We start from the raw sequence: 23,955 nt of genomic DNA on the forward strand, positions 1-23,955 counted from the left end.
AGTCAGTGGTGATAAATGCTATTGCTGTATGAGGGGTTGGGGTTTAGAACAAGGATGAAATGGTTGCTGTGTGTGCCTGTGTGAAATCAAGCCCTGTATAATGCAAAGTATTACTAGAAATATACTAATCATCAGAATAGGTTGTGAATTATAAACTTGCATTTGAATTTGGAATTATAGTACACTTTCTGTGAAACCATGCTTCTTTCACAATTCATGTCATAGGAAATAGACTTGTTTGTTACTGTAATAGTGATACTATTGAATTGAGGTTAATTGAACTGCCTCTGCCTTTGGGATTTCTTGTCCACCAGGAAGAAGGTAATTTCTAGCAGCTCTGGAGGGCTTGTAGCTGAGTGTGCTTGCTGCAGCAGGAAATATTGAACTAGTACCTGTGACAGCTGATGCCTGCAAATCCTGTGCCTAATGTTGCCATGCAAGCTTGCATGCATAAGATAGCGCTATAAGACAAGAAGATTGGAGCATCTCTCAGGCAATTAATTTTTGATGAAAAAGATGAAAAAGAATGCATCCAGTTTGTGCCATTTTGGAGTGTGGAGACTGCTTGAGTCTAGAGGTGACTCCGCCATAAAGTACTGTGTTATCACTGGCTATTGCTGAAATCGAAGAATGTTCTGGTGTATGTCTTACAGGATCTGAACAGCCATCGTTTTCCAGGAGTTTTCATGTATGCCTGGGCCTCTCTGGAAGACGAGCTACTTTCTCGCCAATCACTACAATGAATAGACAGTGCAAACCAGCAGCAGTTTGGAGGGGAAGGCAGAGCAATGTCAAAAACATCAGTGGCCCTGATTGCAAAGAAGGAGCAATCTATGGGGAAGGTCAGCAATAAGCCTCCAATATAGCTGAACTAGCACCTGCAAAGGAGGCGGGGGGCAACATTAGACTGTGCCGAGGCGCAATAAGATAAGCGGTTTCAGTTGGGGGGGAAGCATCTGACAAAGCCGCCCTTGCCTCCCCAATGGCGGTGATCAAATGAGCCCTGTGTGTCCTTTCCTTCCGGCAAGCGGTTGTTCGGGCTTCTGGGAGGCAATCTGGGGTGGGGTGGAGGGGGGGGGACTGGCTGTTTCTTTCAGCCCCCCCCTGCTGCTAATCTTTTTTTAATCTTCTCCGGAAAGAAGGGGGAGACCTGGGGAGGGCTGCAACAACTGCAAGCAACCCCCGCAAATCTCTGGCCGCGGTCAGCATCCTCCCCTTTCCCAAGAGTTGGCTGCAGCGATCTCCTCCCCTCCTCCCCCCTCCCCACGTGACCAGCCCGGCAAGTTGTTCCCTGGGAGGGAGCCAGCGGGTCTGCTGCTGCCGCCGCCGCCGCCGCAGCAACAACAATAAGAGCGGCAAAAAATGAAATAAAAATTCCTGCCTACAGCTGCGCGAGGCGCTCGGACGGAACCGTTCGGCGGGCCCCAGCGGCGCGAGGCGGACCTGCAGCTGCAGCAACAAGGCGGGCAGGAGGAAGGGAAGAGCAGAGGCTCTCTCGTCCCAACTCTTTTCCTGCAGCCGCTCGCGGCTTGTTCCCGGACGGGCCGCCCCCTTGTGGGGTTCGACGGCTCCCTAACACGCCCCACGGACCCGGAGGAGGAGAAGGAGGATGGCAAGTCGGCGGTTACTGTAAGGGCAGCCCAAGGGAAGCAGCGGCTTCCCCAGGAGGAGCGAGAAGGGGACGAAAACAGCCGAGGCTTGGCGGGAAGCGAGAAGCAGAAATGGCCAACGAGTCGCTTCAGGTAAAAAACAAAAGAAGGGCCGGAGTTTTTCAAGGGGGGCGGGGGCGTTGATTGTCGCGCACAGACACACGGGGCGAGTACCATCGCACGCTTTGGGACTTGCCACGGATGAGGACCGCGGGGGTTTGTGTGGGAGCGCTTTCCGCGTCTGTCGGCTCTCCTCAGCCCAGTCAGAGGGTGATGGCAGGCTCATCCGCCCTGCAGCTGTTCCATGCAGCGGCGGTCAGATAGATCCTAGGACTAGACTCTGATACTAGTCTGGCCGCCCTTGGCCCGAAGAGGAGAGACGGGGCCTTGTCTGCCAAAGCCGCAGCTCGGCTGAGTAGCCCAGAGTAAGCGTCCCACCAGTTTTGTAAAAGGGGGGGGGGGGATAAGACTTCGTTGTCACGTGGTTGATTGAACGGTGTAGGGATAAGGAAAGCCTTTCTGCGGATGAAGTGCTAAAAGTATGGATAACAGCGGGTCGTTCTCTGTCTTTTGATTTGGGTGGGAATTTAATCCACCTCTAACAGTCTGACTGCCCAAGTGCTGGTTCGGGCTTGTGTATTCTGCCTACTTTCCAGTTTAAGTAGCTCAAGGTGTTGGGCAAGTGAACCATCTCTTAGGTGAGCAAGATTCGAATCTAGTGGTACCTTAAAGACAAGGTTTCCGGTGAGCTTTGATTCTTGAAAGCTTATACCCTGGAAGACTTGTTGAGCTTTAAGGTTCTCCCAGATTCTAACTTCCCTCTTCTGCTGCAGACCAACAGGGCTACCCACCTGAAACCAGTATAGATATGAACTCTTGCCATTTTGTGTAAATACAGAACAGAAGGTAGTTTCTTTCTCTTTTTGCCTGGGGAGATGTCTTACATATCCTTTTCTCTTTATGGTTTAAGGGTTCTAATGACTTGCAAGCATGGGAGTTTGAAGAGCTGCGCTAGGTAGTTGGATGCCAAGGATTTTCTTAAGTGTATCCATTCCTGATTATCAGTCTTAGTGCTAGAACAAAGCTTGAGTCCAGTGGCACCTTTAAGGTTTGCACACGAAAGCTTACACTTTGAATAAAACTTTGTTGGGTTTAACGGTGCTTCTGGACTCCAACTTCGTTCTGCTGGTTCAGACCAACACCTGATTTTTTTCTTCATGGAAGTCTTAGTGCCAGTTTGTTTCCCTATTACTACCATCTATTTGAATGTATTGTTTGTACCATATGTGTACTCAAGGGAGTCCTCTTGAGATGAGAACTTTACAGTCATAAAGAAACGCTGAAGTGAGACTCTTAATAAGAGAGGCCTGCAGTAGATCTCTGTGGGAACGAGGACTTCCTAAGGGAAAGTTCATTTATTAGACAAGCATCCGTTGGGCAATGCTGCCCTGTCCTGTGTCCAGCCCTTGGAATCAGGCCTGCCATAGACTAACAGGGGATGCTCTACTATGTATTGATACTTGTTGACTGTAATATTACAGAAGGGGGTTGCTGGAAATGGGGATAGATAATTTACTCTGGGCATTGGATTGTTTTGAAATATAGGATATTTGGCAACTCTTCCCTTTAAAAGCAAATTGCACCATAAGGAATATGCTCAGTCGCTTGCTTGTTTAAATTATGAATGCCAGCTAAAAATTGATGCTTTAAAAGCATTCTTCCTTGCCCAAGCAACTACCAACATTTCAGTTATTTAAAAATATGCTGCTGACAATCAGATCCATTACTGTCAACCCTTTACCTTGCACTGTCAACAGAGGCCATTGAGCTAACAGAGACAGAAAGATCAGATTAAGCTTTTACCCTGACATTGCATTTTTTATTTTGTTCAGCTGGGATGTTGGAAATAAAGAACAAACACTAGTGATATTAAGCTGCATAGTTCAGTAGGTCACAGAGTAGAAAGGGTTCTTGCAGATAGTAAGCATGAGGAAAGGAGCAAGAGAAAGGCTCGCCTTGACTTGGAAGTTCCTTAAAAATTAGCACTCCCTGGAAGAATGTGCTCAATTGATAGTCAAGACACAGATTATTTTGCATGTGTGTGCATCTTTCAATGTTTGTTCAAAAGAAAATTGTCAAGAGAATATTTAATGTCAATTTGGCCAGAGAGTAAAAAGGTGGGAAAGAACTTAGATTTCCATCTCACACTATGTCATCTGAATTTGTAATTGTTTTTGTCTCATGCTGACAGATTCTTTTAATATAGATTTAAGATTCTCAACATCATATGGATTTTGTCATTGCCTCGTTATTTTTAATTTCAGCATTATGGATGTGTAATAGTCATGTAGTGAGAATGCTTACCTTCTGTAACCTTCTGTAAGCATGTTTATATTGTAAAGCATCACAAGTGGGAACTTTGCCTAACTTTTGGCTTGAACTGGCAACTCTCTTGCAGATTTTCTGGTTTTCATAGTACATGCTTTAGTTACATACCCCAAGTTTAGAAAGAGATTACGGATTTGGAGTTTGAGAGTTTGGAATTTTATTTAGGAAACGTATGCTTTATGTTTGAAGGCAATGAACTGTAATACTACGTAACAGTTAGGGCTAAGGATGCAATCTAGTGCACACTTATCTCGGAGTAAGCCTCATAAAGTGGAGTTCCTTTCTGAGAAGAGTGCCCTGGATTGCCTTGTAAATCTTGTTTAAACTCAGTAGAGTAAGCATGCATAGGGTCTACAGGAAGCAGAAAGTGAAACTGATAAAATTGTAAATGATCTCACTGAACCTAACATTGATCATACAAGCAGAAGTAAAAATCGAACAGCAGGAAGTAACTGGGAGCCGTAAAGAGCTATTTAAGGATTTGGAACTTGCAAGTGCTTATGCTGCCTCCTCTCATTTTGCCCATTTGAGGAAGTTCTGCTGACTATGAGGCCATCATGTGAGTGAAACTAAGAACGTGGCGCTAAGTACATTCAGGTGGGTAGCCGTGTTGGTCTGAAGCAGCAGAACAAAGTGAGTCCAGTGGCACCTTTAAGACCAACAAATTTTTATTCCAAGTATAAGCTTTCATATGCACACGCACACTTCTTCAGATACAATAAAATGGAAATTACTAGTCCATACATATAGGTAGAAGGTGAGCATTAATTAGCATTCAACATAATGAAGATGTTTAACAAATTCAAGGACCAAACATGAATAACAAGCTTAGTTTATTTGGTTACCATTTGTTTGGGTTTAATTCTGTGGGGGGGAGACATAGCGAAGGAAATAAATTAGTCAAAATTGGAGATTGATGGGTAGATGTATCAATTGTGGGATACTGAGATTAATTACCTGAGTCCCTGCCATTACATTCCATCCATCCCTTCAAGCATGGAGGCAACATTTCCTTGTATCTGAAGAAGTGTGCAGGCACACGAAAGCTTATACCTTGAATAAAACTGTGTTGGTCTTAAAGGTGCCGATGGATAAATGCATGTGAGACTTCAAAGGCACCAGGCTTGGGCTTCTAGTACAGTTTTGTTAGAGCCAGTGTGCATATAGGGGTGTAATCTAGATTAATTTAATAGGGGAAGAGTTATATTGAGTGTTTTTAAAATTCCACTGAAAAGAGTGTGAGAAGATACAGAAACAGGGTGGCTTACATAAAATTTGACAAGTAAAACAACAATAGTAAATATAGCTCTAAAAACAAGATTTAAAGTGCTAGCATCAGTTTATACAGCGATGGTGAGGTAGTAATAGCAGCAGGAAAAGGTAAAGGTTCCCTTGCTCGAAAGCCAGTCGAATCCGACTCTAGGGTTGTGGTGCTCATCTCCATTTCAAAGCCGAAGAGCCAGCGCTGTCTGAAGACGTTTCCGTGGTCATGTGGCCAGCATGACTAAACACCAAGGTGCACGGAACGCTGTTACCTTCCCACCGAAGTGGTCCCTATTTCTCTACTTGCAATTTCTTGCTTTCGAACTGCTAGGTTGGCAGGAGGTGGAACTAGAGATAGGAGCTCACCCCGTCTTGCGGTACCCGGGTCTTGAACTGCTGAACTACTGACCTTCCACACCCTGCAGTTCAGCGTCTTAAGCACTTGAGCCACCGCAGCTCCTAATAGCAGCAGACATACTAAAAAATACTTCAGGAGGATGTGAACTCATTCCTGTAATAAGCCTTAATTATAAAATTTTAGAGGAAAAAATATTTTTCTTTCCTGTTTTATATATCATTACACATATCAGATGGGATATTGTGTGTGTCTATTTATGTACCTGTGCTTCAGGTTTCTACCATGCCATGTAGAAGCCTCAAGGTGAGTGCAATATGCAGCAAATGAAATAGAATTCAGAGCACATGGAGGGGAGACCTATTCCAATCATATTTTTTTCCAACTTGATGGGAGAAACCTGGATTCTTATCCTAAAATTTAAGGATCCTGGCAGATGTTGTAAGTGCATGTGAAACATCTAGTTATAGTTAATATTTATAAAGGGGGTCTGCAGCCTGTGGCTCTAGAGCCAAATGCAGCTCTGTACAAAATAAAATATGTCTCTTTAATAAACATGAAATCATCAAGTTAAGGTATCTTGGAGAAAGTAGCTGGAATGTGAGAATAACCAGGAAATGAAGATTTTCATGGGACTGAAGGGCTTCTTAGTGCTGTTTTATAGAAAGGGAAGTGACAGAGTCCTGTTGCCAGTAACTCAAGTGCAAGCCATGTGGAGATTTATTCCAGTCCACTAAAACAATTGTACAGGATGCCTCTTATATATTTATTGCCTATTGTGAGGCCCTGTGTGTGCCACTTCGTAATAAAGGACTTGCAACAACTAGCCTTTGGGCTGCAGGAACATGGATTATTTATCATGTCAGTTACCAACGATCTTAAATTGTACATTTTCTTTTTTTCCTATACTGACTCTTTGTTCATCTTTGGGTCTGAAGATTGACTTAGTTCGGCTCTTTAATTATAAAAAGTTGCTGACCTCTTATTTATAAAGTGCTATGTGCTTTATATATTTATTTCAGTACTCAGCAATCCTAAAGGGAGACTAGTATATTATCATCCTCATTGCATATGGGAGGCTGAGGATATAGTGGCTTTCTTAAAGCCTTTGGGTGAGTTCAAGTTTGAGGTGAGGTTTGAACTGGTGATTTCACAGCCCCAATACTCCAGCTTTCCAAGGGCTTCATGAATTTGCATGTCTTCTTTATGCTAGGTCCATGCCAGCAATCTCTGTAGCTTTCTCATTTTACTGCATGTGCCACTGAAGCAAACATCCATAGGTAGAAATTATATTCAGCAGAGGCTTTCTTTAGAAGTATGGTCTTCTCCCTCTGAGGTGGAGGCCATCTTGTGAGTGATTCCCATCCATCACTCAGGGAGGCAGGAACTAACTCAAACTTCCTGTTTCATGTGGTGGGAGTCACCCTAGGCTCGTTCTTTTCCTGCCTCAGTAGGGAGAGCACATAGGTTTAGGCTTTGCCTTACCTCTTTTCTATTTTAATACTCCTTCTTGCTCTGTCACGTTTTCTTCCCGACCTTCTTCTTCTAGCCCTTCTACAAAACAAAAAAGGGAACCTTTACCCTGTTGTTTCTGTCTCTCTCCTCGCTCCCCCCCCCCCCGGCTGGGGGCTATCTCTAAGTGCGCTTGCCTTTCTCATGAATTCAAACCCTCTGCCCGAATGGCGGATAGAGAGGGCACAGACGGCTTCCTCTCCATTCCGGAGAGCCAAGTGGCTAAAATTATGGAGCTCGGTTGTGCAGCCTGAAAAAGGACCACGCCTGCCAAGGAGAGGTGAGGAGACGGTGAGGTGGCCAAGCGCGCCAAATTGAGCGCACAGACAGCGCACGCTCTAACTTCAGTGGCAATTTTGAAGGACACTGGAGAGCCGCCGGAAAAAGACAGTATTGGCACAGTCTGTCAATGCCCACACCCGCAATGCCCCAAAAACTCTAGGCAGGGTGAAAGCACATTCCTAGGACAGAATGAGTCCTATGGAGGGGAGGAACAATCCGGATCTTCAACTGGTAACGTACCCGATGACGGGTTGTCCCCCCCCCTTTCACCAAAGATAATGCTTTACCTCAGAAAGGCCATCAGGGAAGAGCTTGCCCAGTCCAGAGATCGCAGGGAACCTCACCCAAGGTCTCCCCCTGCTTCCCCCTCCTCCTGGGAGGGACAAGGGAAATTGCCCCTGGCCCACTAAAGGAGCACAAAAGAGCCTTCCCTGGGAGGGATACCACCCTGAGTTACTGGAGGATGAGTATGACTCTACCTCCCACATCCACAGCGATCAAGATGATGGGGAATTCTCTAACGAGGAAGAACGAAAGCCACTGACCACTGATCAATCATTTAGATTTTTTAAGGGGGAAGACATCACCTACTTATTATCTAAAACACTCTCTGCACTCCACATACAAGGTTTCCAATCCGCTGGGGACACCCCAAAGGATGTGCAGAGTAAAAATGATGGGGCAGAAATCACAGACAAATTCTTTCCCCCAGTCGACCATACTGAAATGGCTTTTCTGTTCCCTGATTTTTACACCAGGAAAATGAAAGCCAAATGGGAAAAACCTCTTGCCCACAGACAGGTTCCAGAGTCTGTTAGGAAACTTTACCCCATCTGCCTTAGATATTTTACAGGTACCAGCGGTTGATGCTCCATTGGCAGCCCTACAGTCGTCGGGCCTGGTGTCAGAGGATGGGCATGGCAATCTTAAGAATAATTTTGACAGAAAAGCGGAAATGGGCCTTCAAAAGGCACACGAAGCCAGCGCTGTGGCCATCAAGATGTCTGCGGCTACATCCACGGTATCCTGTGCCACCATTGTGTGGATGAGAAAACTTATACAACTCCTTCCTGACAATAACCGTAGACTACTGGAGGGGGCAAATAGAGTGTTAAAAGCTGTATCCTATGCTACTCTTGACACCTTGGTTTGCGCTTCTAAGACTCTGGCCGCTACTGTGGCAGTTCGTAGGATGGTCTGGCTTAGGGCCTGGCTGGCTGATTTTCAGTCTAAGGCAGTTGTTTCTGCTTATCCTTTTCAGGGAGACAAACTTTTTGGAGAACCCTTGGAGCGGATCCTAGTAGAAACATGGGACAAGAAGAAGGCACTTCCTAAGATGGTCCATCCCGGAGATAAAGGGACCCCTTCTACATCTTCCTCCTTTCGCATGCATCATACAGTACCCAGATTTAGGTATGACAAAAAGCAGAACTGGAACAACAGCAGACAAGCCTTTCGTAGAGGAGGATTCCCCAACAGATTCTCCAGGCCCAATAACAACAACAACAACCGTCAAGACAAGGGAGATAGGGATTCCAAGAACCCCTGAGCGTGACTATATGGACCCACCGGTGGGAGGTCGACTGACATTTTTCAGCCAGACCTGGTTAACCTCCCAAGCAGACACTTGGACTGTAGACATCATCAGGGAAGGTTACAAAATCGAATTTCGAAAACTCCCACCCTTCAGATTCTTGACATCCCCAACTCACAAGAACTTTCAAAAGGAAAACAGAAACCAATTGGCAATCAGTCATCTGCGCAAAATTCAGGCCATAGGTTCCTTTACAGGACGTGGGGACAGGCATTTATCCAATCTTTTTTACTGTCCCCAAAAAGACAGGAGACTGGAGAGCCATCTTAGACTTAAAACTGGTCAACAAGTACGTGGAACACAAACACTTCCATATGGAGACTCTCCGGTCGATAGCTGAGTCCCTACAGCCGGGGGATTTCTCACCTCAATAGATCTAACAGAGGCGTACATGCACATTCCTATCTTTCCCTCCCACAGGAGGTTCCTATGTTTCAACGTGAGACCACACCACTTCCAGTTCAGGGCACTTCCGTTCGGCCTTTTGTCAGCCCCTCAAGTCTTTTCCAAGGTCATGATACATCCTGTAGTGGTTCTTCGAGAACAGGGGGTGCATGTTCACCCCTTCTTAGACGACCTGCTCATAAGATCCAAGTCAAGAGAACAGTCTCATCGGGACACACACAAGACCCTGCAATGCCTCAAGGAGTTTAGATTCCTAGTCAACCTGAAGAAGAGTTCCTTGGAACCCACTCAAAGGCTGGAACACCTGGGAGTAATCATAGACACTTGATCCATGAAATTGTCCCTACCGATGGCCAAAGCGAAAAAGATCTGTTCCCTGGCCTTACAAATCATCTCAGCGAGGTCGTCGTCTCTTTAAAAGCAGAACACGTGAAGGGAACAGTGAACATTCAGTCCATTCAGGTGGACTGGCTGAGTCGCCAATTTCTTCAGGAGAGCGAAAGGTCCCTCAACGGGAAGCTATTTCGACTCATAACTTCCACACTGGGTTATCCATTAGTGGACCTCTTTGCGACACAATTCAATGCCCAAATAGACAGGTTTTTCACCAGGTACTACCATCCCTCTGCAGAGAACACGGATGCCCTGACTGCTCCTTGGCCCAGAGGTCTGCTCTACGCCTTCCCTCCACGACCTGTTCTGCCGAGGCTTTTAAGATGAATACAAATCCTAAATGCACATGTAATAGTGGTAGCACCATACTGGCCACGTCAACTGTGGTTCTCTCATCTTCGTCAGATGGCGGTCTCATGGCCTCTGCGTCTTCCACCATCTCCAGACATGTTGATCCAGGGACAATTCTGGCATCCAAAACTGGAGTGATTCTGTTCGACCGCGTGGGAATTGAGAGGCGGAGACTAAGGAAACTAGGCTATGGTAAACAAGTGATAGAGACCATCTTGGCTTCTAGACATCCTTTGATATCCAGAATCTATAACTGTACTTGGAAGGCATTAGTTTGCTGGTCTAGAAGGAAGAAGAATTGGCTTCCATCTTGGAGTTCCTTCAAGAAGGTATCACTAGAGGGCTCAGAGCAGCGATGCTACGGAGACAAGTCGCGGCGTTGGTGTCAGTCCTTCAACCCTTCAGAGGTATCCCGATTTCCCAACATCCTCATGTGGTACGTTTTCTGAAAGGAGCATCCCTCAAGTTGCCCCCTATCCAGCATAGGTTTCCAACCTGGAGGCTTAACACAGTGTTCACGGGCCTTACGAAGCCTCCCTTCGAACCAATCAAGGAGATTTCTCTTCAGTTCTTAAGGATGAAGGTACTGTTTTTAGTGGCCATAACTTTGGCCAGAAGGATCTCTGAGCTCAGCCATGTTTGTGAATATCTCCCCTCCTCATATGGGGAAGAAGATATCAAGTGCGGCAGTAAGCAAGGTTCTTAGATCATGCATAGCCGAGGCTTACAAGAGCCTGAACCAGACTCCTCCAGAGGGCATAATGGTGCATTCTCTACGCAGCGCGGCCACAAACGTGGCCTTTGTGAACAGGGTCTCCATAGAGGAAGTCTGCAAGGCTGCTACGTGGTCCTCTCTATCCACATTCATAAGGCATTACAACATTAATTTGTTTGACTCAGCAGATGCTGCTTTTGGCAGGAGAGTACTTCAAGCCGTTCTTTCCTGCAATGATGACCACCCTCCCGACTTTTAGGGACACTGCTCTGGGAGGTCCCACAAGATGGCCTCCATCTCACTGGGAGAACGACCATTGGTTACTCACTGTGAGAGGTCATTCTCCTCTGAGGCTTGGAGGACATCTTGGCCCTCCCGGGTCATCATTCTTTCTGTTCTCAAATCTTTTTGTTGTTCTCAGTTTCTTCTATCCTAGTATACCAGACAGAGCATAAGTGAGTAAATTCTATTACCTGTTTTATCTCCTTCCTGTTAGTACTTCCGTGGTAACCCTCTTTGAACGTTTACTGGTTATTGTAGAATTTTACCCTTTTCAGGATGTTAGTGTTTAATCTAGACACTGCTTTCGGAGAACCAGAACCGAGCCTAGGGTGACTCCCACCACAGGAAACAGGAAGTTTGAGTTAGTTCCTGCCTCCCTGAGTGATGGATGGGAATCACCCACAAGATGTCCTCCAAGCCTCAGAGGAGAATGACCCCTCATGGTGAGTAACCAATGGTCGTTTCATAAGAGCTCTCCAACTTGCTTGGTGGAAGAGCCAGATTACTCCCCAATAAAGGAAAAGTCAGGTCAGGGTCACAAGTCTGTGAGAGTGCTACAGTGTTGTTTCTCAGTGCTGGCAAATGTGTGGGTTGTTTTCAGGGTACACAGGGATCTCTGTATTTACATCTTGACAAATGGAGAAACAAAATGAGGAAGCTGTGGAGAAGAGGCAGAATTACTCAGGGGCTGTAAGAGTAATTGGTACTGGATTCTGAGCCACATGTCCCCGGGCTAATTTATGATTGTTAGCTCTGCTCTTGGCTGGCTTAGGCATGGGTGTGTGGATATTCTCTGTCATACTCATGTACATACACAAATCCTTCCTCCTTTAATATTGATCTAATCAGGCTTACTTTTTTTAGACATTGTAGCTAAAACTGGAATAGCTTCTGTCTGAACCCTAGGTTTCACATTCTAGTTGGATACTGTGATCAGAATTCTTGATTATGTAGGACTCCATTTGTAGTGCTGCATTCCACACTGTAAAAAGCACAATGCTCTTTAGCTAGTCTCAGAGGTAAAATAGATGACTACCATAGACAGGGCCTTATTTGTTGTGGTACCTTATGTTTGGAATTCTCTTCCAACACCTGTTTACTTGGTTCTGAGTTTTAAGCACTAGATGAAATTATTATTTTTCAAATGTGTTTGCTGATAGCTTGCTATGTATTTTTGCCCATATTATATTCTTTATCTTGTTCATATTGTTGTAACTGCTTTAGATTTTTTTTTTTGCTTTTACTGCTTTTATGGCTAAGGTTGTTATGTAATTGTTTATAGCAAGATGGTTGATTTTGTATTGTGCCTCTTACTGCTGTTTTTATTGTTCTATCAGTTTTTAATTTTATTTTATATATTTATATTTTATTTTATATTTTTGTTAGTGGCCTTCATGGATTTTGAACATGCAGGATAAATGGGCTGTTAAGTTAAACTTTGGGTGACCGCAGAGAGATTCCTTGCTAAAGACCATGTAGTGTTGTTGATAGAACTGGATCATTGGATCCAGACTAAACTTTCCTTATGAATTGTGAAGCTTTCTTGCCTCTTTCCCCCCTGCACTGCAGTCTGCTATTCTCCACTGCATGTTGCTCCAGGGGGACAGGAGACCCTGAGGAACAACTTGAGGGGGGTTCTACAGTGGGGAGAGGGAACTGGTGGAAATTGCCAATTTAGTCTGGATCCAACCCATAGATTTACTCGAAATGACTTGTGTACATTTTTGTGATGGTAGTGGGCAGACTGGGCAACTGTATGTCCTTTTTTTTTGACATGCTAACTATATGGCTCATACATTGTATCAATAAGCTTAAATTGAACTGTGAATATATATTTTTCTCATACACTTTATTTCCTCCAGCAGGTGAGAAATGGTGCTGTAAAGTTCTAGCAAGTGTGTGTTACTACAGAATATTCAGACATGTCCCTAAGCGTCTTTTCTAATTGGACAAGGGAATGTGATCTGTAAACTACCGTATCTTCTCTGGTACAGCTGCTGGACAGTCAGACTGATGTACGATTAGCTTCAGAGGGGTAGCAGAGTTGCATGTACTTCAAGAGCTAGTTATGCTTTGCCAGTGGAGAAGCTAATTAACTCACTAATACAAAAGGAGCACAGTTTTTTCTTTGTGGCAGGTATTACATCCCTCTGAGCATTCTCTCCTGTGGTGTTCATTGTATTATTCACAGTGTGAGTTAATTGTGCAATTGTATTTGGCCTGGTTTATTGGAGCCAAGCCTCCTTTTGATTTGGAGGGAAACTTAAATTATTGCTTTCCTTCCATTGCTAGTTGTGTAGTCGGAAGTGGCTGCTGCAAAGTGCTTATTAGTGTCACAGTTGCGTGGTGACTGCTGCCATGGATGGAGGCTGCTTTCTGTCTGGAGCGCTCGCTAGGGAAGGTTGAGCCAAGCCAGAGTGTAATTGCTGGCTTGAATTGAGGTTGAATCTATCTTATTAATACACACAGAGAAAAATGAGTTTTATTTGTGAATAATTCAGTTTGAATTAATGGAGAGGATCAAATATTCCTCTGGGGTTTGTAGGGGTTTCTTTGTCTTTTCAGATCTTCCCCCTCCCCCCCCTACTCTTGGGGTAAGTGTGTAGGTTTTCTAAAGGAAAGAAAAATGGTAGGGGAGAAAGGAGAGAAATCGAAAAGCAGTCTGTGAATGGGGTTGGCCTGTTGGTACAAATGCTGGCAGGAATCCAGATAGTGGTCTTCAGTCATCTCCTGTTCCAGTGTAGGGTTGCCAAATGAATCTTACCGGGCGGCACGCGCGCGGGGGTGGGGTTTCCCCCGACCCAATTCCGCGGGGCGGAAATCGGGCCTCAAAAGCGGGGGGGAAATCCGCCCCCCGGGGGGATTTGAGAACCCTATTCCAGTGAAAGCTCCCTAAAAGACCTTGGGCAGGCCACTATATTTAGACAGTATTGACAATAGTTTCATTGTCCATAGGTCTCCAGCAAAAGGAATCAAAATTTCTTGAAGGTGCTAGCAATTTTTTGTTAGAAGTTAATAGTCTCTGCACAAAAGCATTGTTTTTTCAGGGTCCCTTGAATGTGGTTTTAAATTGGTTATAATGTTACAAGATAAATCTGGACAAACACGACCCGATCAGTGAACAAGCATAAAGCCAACAGTCGTGATAGTCTGACCCACAAATCAAACAGTCATTAAGACTTATAAAGAATGCTATCTATGTATTACAATCTGAAGCACTACAACATGATAAACAAATGATAAGAAAATCCTTGAACCAAGGTACATAATCAACGTCGTCTCCGGATTATATAACAACGTTTCAAAAAATGGATCATCTTCAGGAGGTATTATAATGGTGCAAAAGCTCTCTGTTTCATAAGTGCTAGACAACAAGTCTTAAGAAATCTGTAATATAGTAATATTCCCTTTGTTATGAAAACATACAAGATATTTCAAATTACAAAGTATTTACAACTAATCAACCTAGTAGTAACTTACATTTAATTCAGATAGGACGCTGATCTCAGCATCTTTATAAGTCTTAATAACTGTTTGATTTGTGGGTCAGACTATCACGACTGTTGGCTTTATACTTGTTTTAAATTGGTTTATATCTGTGATGAAGACATATCCTTCATCTCCTTGTGTCTTGGTTCTGTATTCTTGCAGTGAGCGTGCTTATCTTGTTAATGTTGTGTGATATGGCGGCCGTTGCTTGTCAAGAAGTGCTACCAGGTTTATCATTCCACCTTTGCTGCACTTATCTGTGGGATGGAGGGAAGGAGACACAGGTAAACTAGTGAGTGGTTAGGCAGCAGGGATGGGAATTTATAGCAGTGAAAACTTGCAACATTTAGATGATGATAGTTTTGATTTTTTTTTCAAACTAGTCATGGGAATAATATGTGTGTAATGTGTGTTTGGGGCTTTAGCAAGAGGCAGAGCTGACCCCTGTGGATCTCCTGCTAGACAGGATTATTTTCTATCTGACGCAAGAACAGAAAAGGCTTTCCAAAGTTTGGAATGGACAGCTCGTGAATAATGAATGTTTGACAGTGCTACTGCTAATGTACAGTGCAGGGAAACAAGGCAGAGAGAATTTGTTATACGTTATATAACGTGTTGGCAGAGTCAGGAGGTTTCTTGGTAAGTACCTGCTGAGTGAAACTACAAGGCTATGGATCCCAGCAGTTCCTGCTGGCTACCTGCACAGTATTATCTCTTTTCAAGCTTGTTATTGAAGTCTCAACCTGATATCCTGGCTAGTTTTTCCTAAAACTGATTTGGTTTTTTATTCCTTTGTGGACTACTTCAAGAACATTGGTCTAGAATGTGCTACTAATGCGAATGTGTTTCTTTTCTGGAATGGGGCTCTGCACTAAAGGTCTGCATTTTCCCACTCCTCATACCATGTTGGGGGTGGGTCGTAGCTTTCTACTCTTCAACTGGTCAGCTGAACTGAACTGATAGAACTTGGGGTGCCTGAATTAGAGATTGACCCAAGCCCCTTCTAGAAAGCACATGCCCCAGCATCATCTTATCTGTTAAAAAGGAGTCTGCCAATAAGGAAGTGTGTGTGTGTGTGTGTGTCCCCGGTTCCCTTCTGTGGAGGATTGTATATTTGGCCATAAGACATGATATATAGATGCTCCTGTGCTGCTTAATGCAATCATTTCCTCTGGGAAAGGGTGAAAGAACACCTGACAGCCACTGGCTTTTAATGTCGATTTGATCTTACTTCTTGGTGGTCTGAATAATGGCTTCTAGTAAAGCTGCCTTTGCAAGTGTCTAGTCTTGATCATCTGGTGTCAGCAACAGAGCTTTGGTGGCTTTCCCCCAAAGCAAGTGGCCACCTTTCTGAAAAGAAGAAATCTTAGCCAAAGTTAATATATGTTACTTATGCAGAACTTAAAATGCTGTCCAGGATCTAGCACATTTTTGTGTGCCTATATATGTAAAATTTAGCCAGTGTGCCTGTAAAATTTGTAAAATTTAGCCATCTGGTAAAATTTGTAAAATTTAGCCATCTGGTCAGGTGAAGCCAGTTCAGATCAGCCAGGAAGCAACTGTTAAGTCACTGTCCCTGGTAAAAACTGTGGACTCTACTTCTCATCAAGAATGTCTCACTTCTTAAAATAACTAGCTTTTGTTTCCTGGTTAGTCATTTCTGTCATTATCTGGTGGAATTATGTCTTGGTTGCCCTCCATCTGTACTGTGAAATATATGGACCTGAATTTCAGGTCTTCTGCATGTTACCAGGCTGGCATTGCTTAGGTACAGAGGGATCTTGCAGTCTGCATAAGTGCAATTCCTCTGTAAATAACAATATGGCCTGGCTGCAAAACACCAGCATCCATGGGGAATAAAACAGTAGTTGATCTAGCTCGTGGAGAAGAAGTGTGAAAATGTGGGCTATATGACTTAAAGGCTTTGAAAATTGAACTTGGTGTTAGTTTCTGGTGGAAAGGTGGGTATCACTGCAGTTCCCTCACTTTAAAAATGTAGTGAAGAATAAAACTTTTTTCACTGTTGGTTATTTCCTTGTCTTGAGTGAGCGACATCATTATGAGCCACTTCCCATGTTACATCTTTGTGCACACAGGTCTAGATGTACACAGGTCCTGTGTATTAGGTCTGTTTTCTGGCATGGGATTGGCCATTTAGCTGTGGTTTTACCCATCCTGATATGTATTTCATATTCCCTGAACCAACATCCTGGTACATATTTATGTTCGTCTTTGGTCTTCTGTGCAGGCACACATTGGGACTGTGTAGGTGCAAGGCAGCCAGTGGAGGACTTTTCTAGCTTTTTCTTCTTTCTTTTAGAAGCTAAGGTGGGCTACTCCCTTAGGAGCGGATTAGTAGCCGTTTACCTACTCAAACAGTCATGTGCTCGGGGGGGGGGGCTTTCCCTCAGTTCTTTTCTTGCTGCCACTGAACAAGGATGTGTTCCAGCGATCTCCTTTGCCCTTTGGCTTATTCCTTTGCAGAAGTGTTGTCCTTCTCATCAGGCATGTCACAGAAGGTGCTATTTAAGAAATTTTCCCAGTGTGGAAAAAAATGACCCGCCCTGGCAGGCATTCCCTCTGCCTCCTATGTCTTGGGGAGGGACATAACACTGACAATTGCAATAATTCCCTCCAATTTACCCAAAAGGCACGGTCCGATAGAGTGGCCAGGTTGAAGGCTAGTCTTTGGGAAAAGGCCCTAACATTCTCTGAAAGCCTGGCAACGAAATCTTCTGAGCTGGTGGAGCAACTGCAGATAATCCCTAGTAATCTGCCTCCTGTATCTTCAGTTCCATTGGTGCTGTGGTTGGTTCTGACCAGATACCGATCTGAATCCCCTGATCACTCTCGATGTGCATTAGAGCCTCCCCCTAAAAAGGCCAGGACCAAGACCAAACACTGTGGAAAGCACCATGAGAGGCACTAATCAGTTCCGAGATGTTGTCCTCTCAAGGTGACTCTGTTGGTTCTGACCCTTCCAACCTCTTCAGTTCTGGCACCTGTTCAAGAGGACTTACCTCCTCCTAGGACACTCATCACCGCACTTACAGTCTCTGGCCCTGAGGGTGAGGTGGAAAACGGCCCCTGAGCACTGGCTGCCTACTTCTTCAGATCCAGTCTTGGTCCTGGAGCCACCAGAACTGGACCTTTGGCCTTTTCCAGCGCTTCCACTGCCTTGGCAGCAATACCTCTTTTATTTCCCGTCACCTTTCCCGCAGGAATGGGGTGACTTCCATAGGCCCTCTGGAACTGAACCTGCTCATCCTTCTGAGCTTCATGCGCACACTCTGATGGTGACCTGGACTGCCTTTGCTCCCCCTGCTGAGCAGGATCCACCTGCCTTTTTGGACTTGGAGGATGAAGGGGTAGCCTCTCCATTGGAACAGAATTCTGGGCAGCCATCTGATGCGTCCCCTGACAAAATTGTGGGAAGCACGGATCCGATATCCTCCAGTGAAGATCTTTGACTGTATGCTGAACAGATGATCAGAACGGCTAGGTTGCTAGAAATCCAGGTGACTTTCTCAGCCCCACAACCTGGGGACAAAATTCTATGAAACTTGTACCGGGAACCATCACCTTCCCCATGTTAGAGGGTATTTTGGACACCTCTGATAATGTCTGGGAGAAGCCACCTAGCACCCCCGCCACCTCCAAGAGAGTGGTACAGCAGGTACAAGATACAGCAGGAAGGCTGCCCATGCCTGTTTATGCAACCAGTCCCATCGTCCCTTGTTGCTCAGGAAATGCAGGGTTGTCATCACCTGGGTACCCACATGTCTCCTGCCAACAGGGAGAGCTGGAAAATTGATGCCGTATTCCTCCTCTTCCTTGAATTTAAGAATTGCCAGTTACACAGCTGTAATGGGCAGTTACCAGTTATTTCTATGGGAGGGGATGTCCTCTTATATTGATCTCTTACCAGATGACAAAAAGCCACTTGCAAAATTCCAATCAGAAGCTGTCTGCTTATCAAAACAGCAAATTAATGCAGGCAGAGATACTGCAGCCTCATCTGCTAGGGCTATGGCCTTGGCCATCATGCTTTGCAGGCATATGCAACTTCACTCCACCACTCTCCCAGTGGAGACACACCGTAAAGTCGAGGACCTTCCCTTTGAGGGAGCCATGCTCTCTTCAGCCAAAGCAGACAAGTTCCTCTCACAAATAAAAAAGAATAAAGAAACTGGCTGTTCCTTTGGTATCTCTGCAACCCCTACTGCACTGTACTACCCAAGGTCCTCCTTCAAGTATCAACAGCATCCTTACAGCCATTATCAGCTCTTGCAGCTGTACCACCACCAATTCAGTATCCTCAAGAAAGTGCGTTCCCACCCTCTCAGCATTAAGTGAGGTTTTAGGACCCTTCATAGGTCCAGATCCATGGGATAGCATCAACAGCAGTCCTCCAAAGACCCTGCACTGGGGCAAAAGGCCCTTTCTGACTAGAGGAATTGCCTTTGGGGTCAAAGCCCAATTTTTTGGACAGGTTGTCCCACTTCCATGACTGGCAGCAGTTGACTTCTGACACATGGATCCTCTCCATAGTTTAGTTTGGCTACTGTCTAGAGTTCTAGAAGTCCCCACCTTTAGACCCCCCCCCGCTGCCATTGACAATGTCATGCCAGATCTGGGCCCAGAGCTCAACACCCTCATGTCCACAGGGGCAGTCCAGGAGCTCCTACAAACTAACACTAGCAGAGGCTTCTATTCTAGGTTCTTTCTTGTCACCAAGAAAGGCGGGTGCCTCAGACCCATTCTAGACCTCAGGGGCCTTAACTGCTTTCTAATAGTTAAAAAGTTTTAAATGTTCACATTTCCCACTGTGTTACTGTTTTTGAAATTAAATTCTTGCTTCGTGGTGTTGGACCTCAATGATACCTATTTTTATGTAGTGATCCACCCTAGCGACTGCAAATACCTGTGTTTCAGGTACCTAGGCATAACTTATCAGTACATAGTGCTCCCCTCACCACAGCTCCTCGGATATTCACAAAATGTGTGGCAGTGGCGCACCTCTGATCCCAGGGCTACTCCATCTACCCATACCTTGATGACTGGCTGATTACCACCCCATCCCAAGAACTCCTTCAGAAGCATATCTCTATAATTCTTTGCACACTACGACACCTAGGCCTACTTCAATTTTGATAAGTCTAAGCTGACATCGGCTAGCTGGGTCTCCTTTATTGGAACCCTAGTAGACTTCACGGTGGGGAGAGCCTTCCTTCCTGGGGACAGAACAACCCATATCAGAGCCCTGGTTTTCCATCTCACTAGGCAACATTATCAGTCAGCTCACTTTTCCCAGCAACTTTTAAGCCTTATGGCTTCTACCACAGCCACAGTTCCACACGCATGCCTTAGAATGTGACCCCCGCAGATTGAGTTTGTCAGGAAGTTTAATCCTGTTGTGCACTCTAGAGGCAGAGGTTTTCTGCCCCATGCTACTTGATATGCCAGGTCTCCTAAGTGGTTGCGGGAACATAGTCTCCTTTGGTCAACGACATTCTCAGGTGACCGTTACTACAGACGCGTCTGTAGAAGGCTGGGGGGCACATTGTGGTTCTCCCTCTGAGGTGGAGGCCATCTTGTGGGTGATTCCCATCCATTACTTAGGGAGGCAGGATTAACTTTTACTGTTTCCTGTTTCCTGTGGTGGGAGTCACACTCAACTCAGTTTCTTTCCTGCCTCAGTAGGGCTAGCAGCTAGGAGTAGGCTTTGCCTAACTTTCTCTTTTGCTCTCTATCTTCGTTCACTGTTCCTGTTACTAATTTACTCTTATAACTTTTTCTATTCACTTACTCTTGTTCTTAAAAAAAAGAACTACTTTCTCTTCTCTTTTCTCCTTACCCATCTTGGGGGAGATCTTCCTTCTACTTCAGTTTTATTGGAAAGGCAATCGTGCTCCGGGGAGATAGCGACAGCTTTCTCTTCTCTGGAGAGTTGGAGAAGGAAGAATGCAGAAGAGAGTGAGCGGCTTGGAAGAGGGCCACTGAGGTGTCAGGCTCCCAGGCTTCAGAGATCGGTGGTGCTGAGCACGCCAAAAGCTCCCTTCCCCGTGCACACTCAGAGCCTGTGCAGATGGCGGTGGCCATTTTGAATGAGGGAAATGGCCAGCAGAGCCCGATCTCGGCCAGGGAGCGATCCGAGACCGTGTGTCATAGCAGGTCCGACCTTGCAGTGAACGCTTCTGCGGATGCTGCCCAAGGGGACAAAGAGGACGACGGCGCAGAGACCGGTAACTTTGACGACTCCAGGTCCGCTCCCCTGTCCCCTAGAGTGATGTCCTTTTTTAGGAGGGCCATGAGACAAGAAATAGCCTGCTATTGTAAGTCGGGAGGCTGCTCTACCCGCTCACGATCCTCCTCCTCCTCGCCCCCTCCACCTAAAAATAAGAAAAAGAAAAGCTGGCCCACTAAGGCTTCCCAGATGAGCTTCCTTGGTGATAATGGTTTCCCTGATTATCACCAGGAGGAGGGGGGAGACGTCTCAAATACCCCTAGTGAGAGAGAGAAGGGGGAATTTTCCTCTCATGAAGAGGAAGAGGAAAAGATCCCTATTGCTTCTGAGCAGTCCTTTAGGTTTTTTAAGGTCGAGGACCTCCACTACCTGCTGTCTAAGACAGTCTCTGCTCTCAAGATCCAAAATCTGTTAAGGACAGGGAACAAGGGCTCTGGTGACCAAGAGCAACAGGAGGGATCAGAAATCACTGATGAGTTCTTCCCTCCAGATGAGCTGTCTGAAAGAGCATTTCCTTTTCCCAACTTTTATATGCGCAAGGTTAAGGCAGAGTGGGATAAACCACTGTCTAGCAAGTCCATTCCAGGCCTTATTAAGAGACTGTACCCTATAACTTCTGCCGCTTCAGATTTATTACAGATTCCGGCTGTGGACGCCCCAGTGGTGGCCTTACAATGGTCAGGGTTGCTGTCAGAGGATGACCATGGCAACCTGCGAAATAGTCTGGACAAGAGATCTGAGTTTGCTCTCAAAAACCACATGAAGCCTCTTCCCTAGCGATTAAGACTTCTTCAGCTGCATCTACAGTCTCAAGGGCATCCATCGTCTGGATGGTGTTAAGGCCTAGTTTGTGATTTTTGCCCAAGAGTGTTTCCCTATTTCACCTGTCACAAGACATCATTTTGCCCGCCTTTTCGCTCTCTCTGACTTCCAATGCAGAAAAGGTTCTACACATGTTGGATGTCATAAGGGCTTTATTATATTATGTGCATAGAACAAAGCCTTTTAAAAAGCCAGTACATTTATTTGTATGCTACTCGGGCACTTCCAAGGGGTAGAGCCGCTTCTTCCTTTCCATATGGATCACGAAGGCCATCAGATGATGCTATGATCAGGCCAAACAACCATGTCTGCTGACCACTGGAGCTTAAGTAGCTTCCACAGCCTTCAAACATGGCGCTCCATTGACAGACATGTGCAGGGTGGCAATGTGGTTGTCGTCAGATACATTAATCAAACACTAGATTGTGGATGTTGATGCAGGAAGCGAGACATCAGTTGGCAAGGCAGTCCTGCACTCTCTCTTCCAATAAGAGCATCACCCCACCTCCTTGGTGAGTAGCTTTATAGTCTCCCAATGTGGGACTGCACAGAATACTGAAGATAAAAAAGTGGCACTTACCCATAGCTGCTGTTCATCGAGTTGCCTTCTGTGCTGGCCCACATTCCCTCCCTTCTGCCCCCTAAGAAGTCTCTTTGGGTGTTTCTCCCAGAGTGCTTGTGGCGGCTTAGGAAAACTGAGGAAAAGGGGACCCCCCAGCTTCAAAGCACATGACTGTTTGACTGGGAAAACGGCTACTAACTTGCTCTGAAGGGGAGAGGCTCCCCCTTAGCTTCTAAAAGAAAGAAGAAAAAACTGGAAAAATCCTCTGGTGGCTAGCCTGTGGTTGTGCAGTCCCAATGTGTACCTGCACTAGCCAGTTTGGTGTAGTGGTTAAGTGCGCGGACTCTAATCTGGGAAAACCAGGTTTGATTCCCCACTCCTCCACTTGCACCTGGCTGGATGGCCTTGGGCAAGCAGTAGTCCTGATAAGGAGCTGTCCTTGAAAAAGAGCAGTTTCTGTCAAGAGCTCTCAGCCCCACCTACCTCACAGGGTGTCTGTTGTGGGGAGGGGAAGAGAAAGGAGTTTGTAAGCCGCTCTGAGACACCTTTGGGTAGTGAAGGGCGGGGTATAAATCCAGTCTCTTCTTCTTCTTCACTAGGGTTGCCAGCCCCCCGGTCCAGGCAGGGCTTTCCCCGCTTTTGTGGGCTCCCCCTGCCTGCAAATGCCCCCAAACGTGGCGTGATGACATCACCCAGATGTTTTGGGCAAAACTCTATGTTAAATTTGGGCTCAAAACCATGGGGTTTTGTCCAACACCTAGAGTGGCAGCGTGATGATGTCACTTTTGGGTGATGTCATCGCCGCATGCGCGGCAGAAGCTCCCAGAGAGGAGCGAAGAGACCTCCCACCAGCAGCAAGGTAAGACCTGGCAACCCCAGCCTGCACAGAAGACAGCTCGATGAAGAACAGTTGCAGGTAAGTGGTAAGTGCAACACTGTTACCCTTGGACCAACTAACTGAACAAAAATACACAAGTGAAGCTGTTTCCGTGTAGGAAGATGTCCATGTCGTCGTATACAAGCATGGACCTGCACATGTGCAGACTGAATATACACAGCTGTTGTGATTTCACAGTCATGTTGTGTGCTATCCATACACATGTGTCTATATTTTCCTGTTTCTCTTTCATATAGAAAGAATCTTTCTTATATTCTTTCATCATAAAGCATCTGTTGCACAAAACTTTTCCGCACAATCTCCTCTTCCCCTTCAGAAAAGGGAAATAATAGTTAGATAATGTTCATGAACTGGCAGTATCTTCCCTTGTATTTCCTTTATTTTAAAAAAGATGCTGCTTCAGATCTCCTAACAACTTTTTGACCTTGGGATCTAAAGAGCACTGGGGTGTGTCTGCTCTGTAGGATACTTTCTTAAGGGAAGTCTCAAAGGGGAAAAATCAGAGTGTTTGAATCTACTTAATCTGCTGCAATTAGCTAGGATGAGCTAGGAATCCATGTTGCTGGATGAGTTCAATAGCTGTGGCAAGGTAACCCAGCCCTTTGCATCAGACTCTGTTGCTTCTACTAATTGGAACTGAAATTGGAAACCCAGGGCCATGTAATGCTAGACTGGGGATGTTAGGGAGGCAAGAAAGCTTTAATGATCTAGCTGTTTGGGGGATATGTGTCTATATGTCCACACGTAT

At 45.5% G+C, this 23,955-nt stretch overlaps 1 protein-coding gene across 1 annotated transcript in view; it reads left to right on the forward strand.

Moving 5' to 3' along the window:
* Positions 1–1,597: 1,597 nt before the first annotated feature.
* The window catches only part of PKN1 (protein kinase N1), a 103,882-nt gene continuing 81,524 nt past the window's right edge, over positions 1,598–23,955 (forward strand). The window contains exon 1 of the mRNA XM_015415187.1: positions 1,598–1,742. Coding sequence (XP_015270673.1) covers positions 1,722–1,742 — 21 coding nt within the window. The 5' untranslated portion in view covers positions 1,598–1,721. The remainder of the gene's footprint in view (positions 1,743–23,955) is intronic.

This window comes from Gekko japonicus, unplaced genomic scaffold (genome assembly GCF_001447785.1).
Source record: "Gekko japonicus isolate JY-2015 unplaced genomic scaffold, Gekko_japonicus_V1.1 scaffold83, whole genome shotgun sequence".
NCBI classification, from domain to species: domain Eukaryota; kingdom Metazoa; phylum Chordata; class Lepidosauria; order Squamata; family Gekkonidae; genus Gekko; species Gekko japonicus.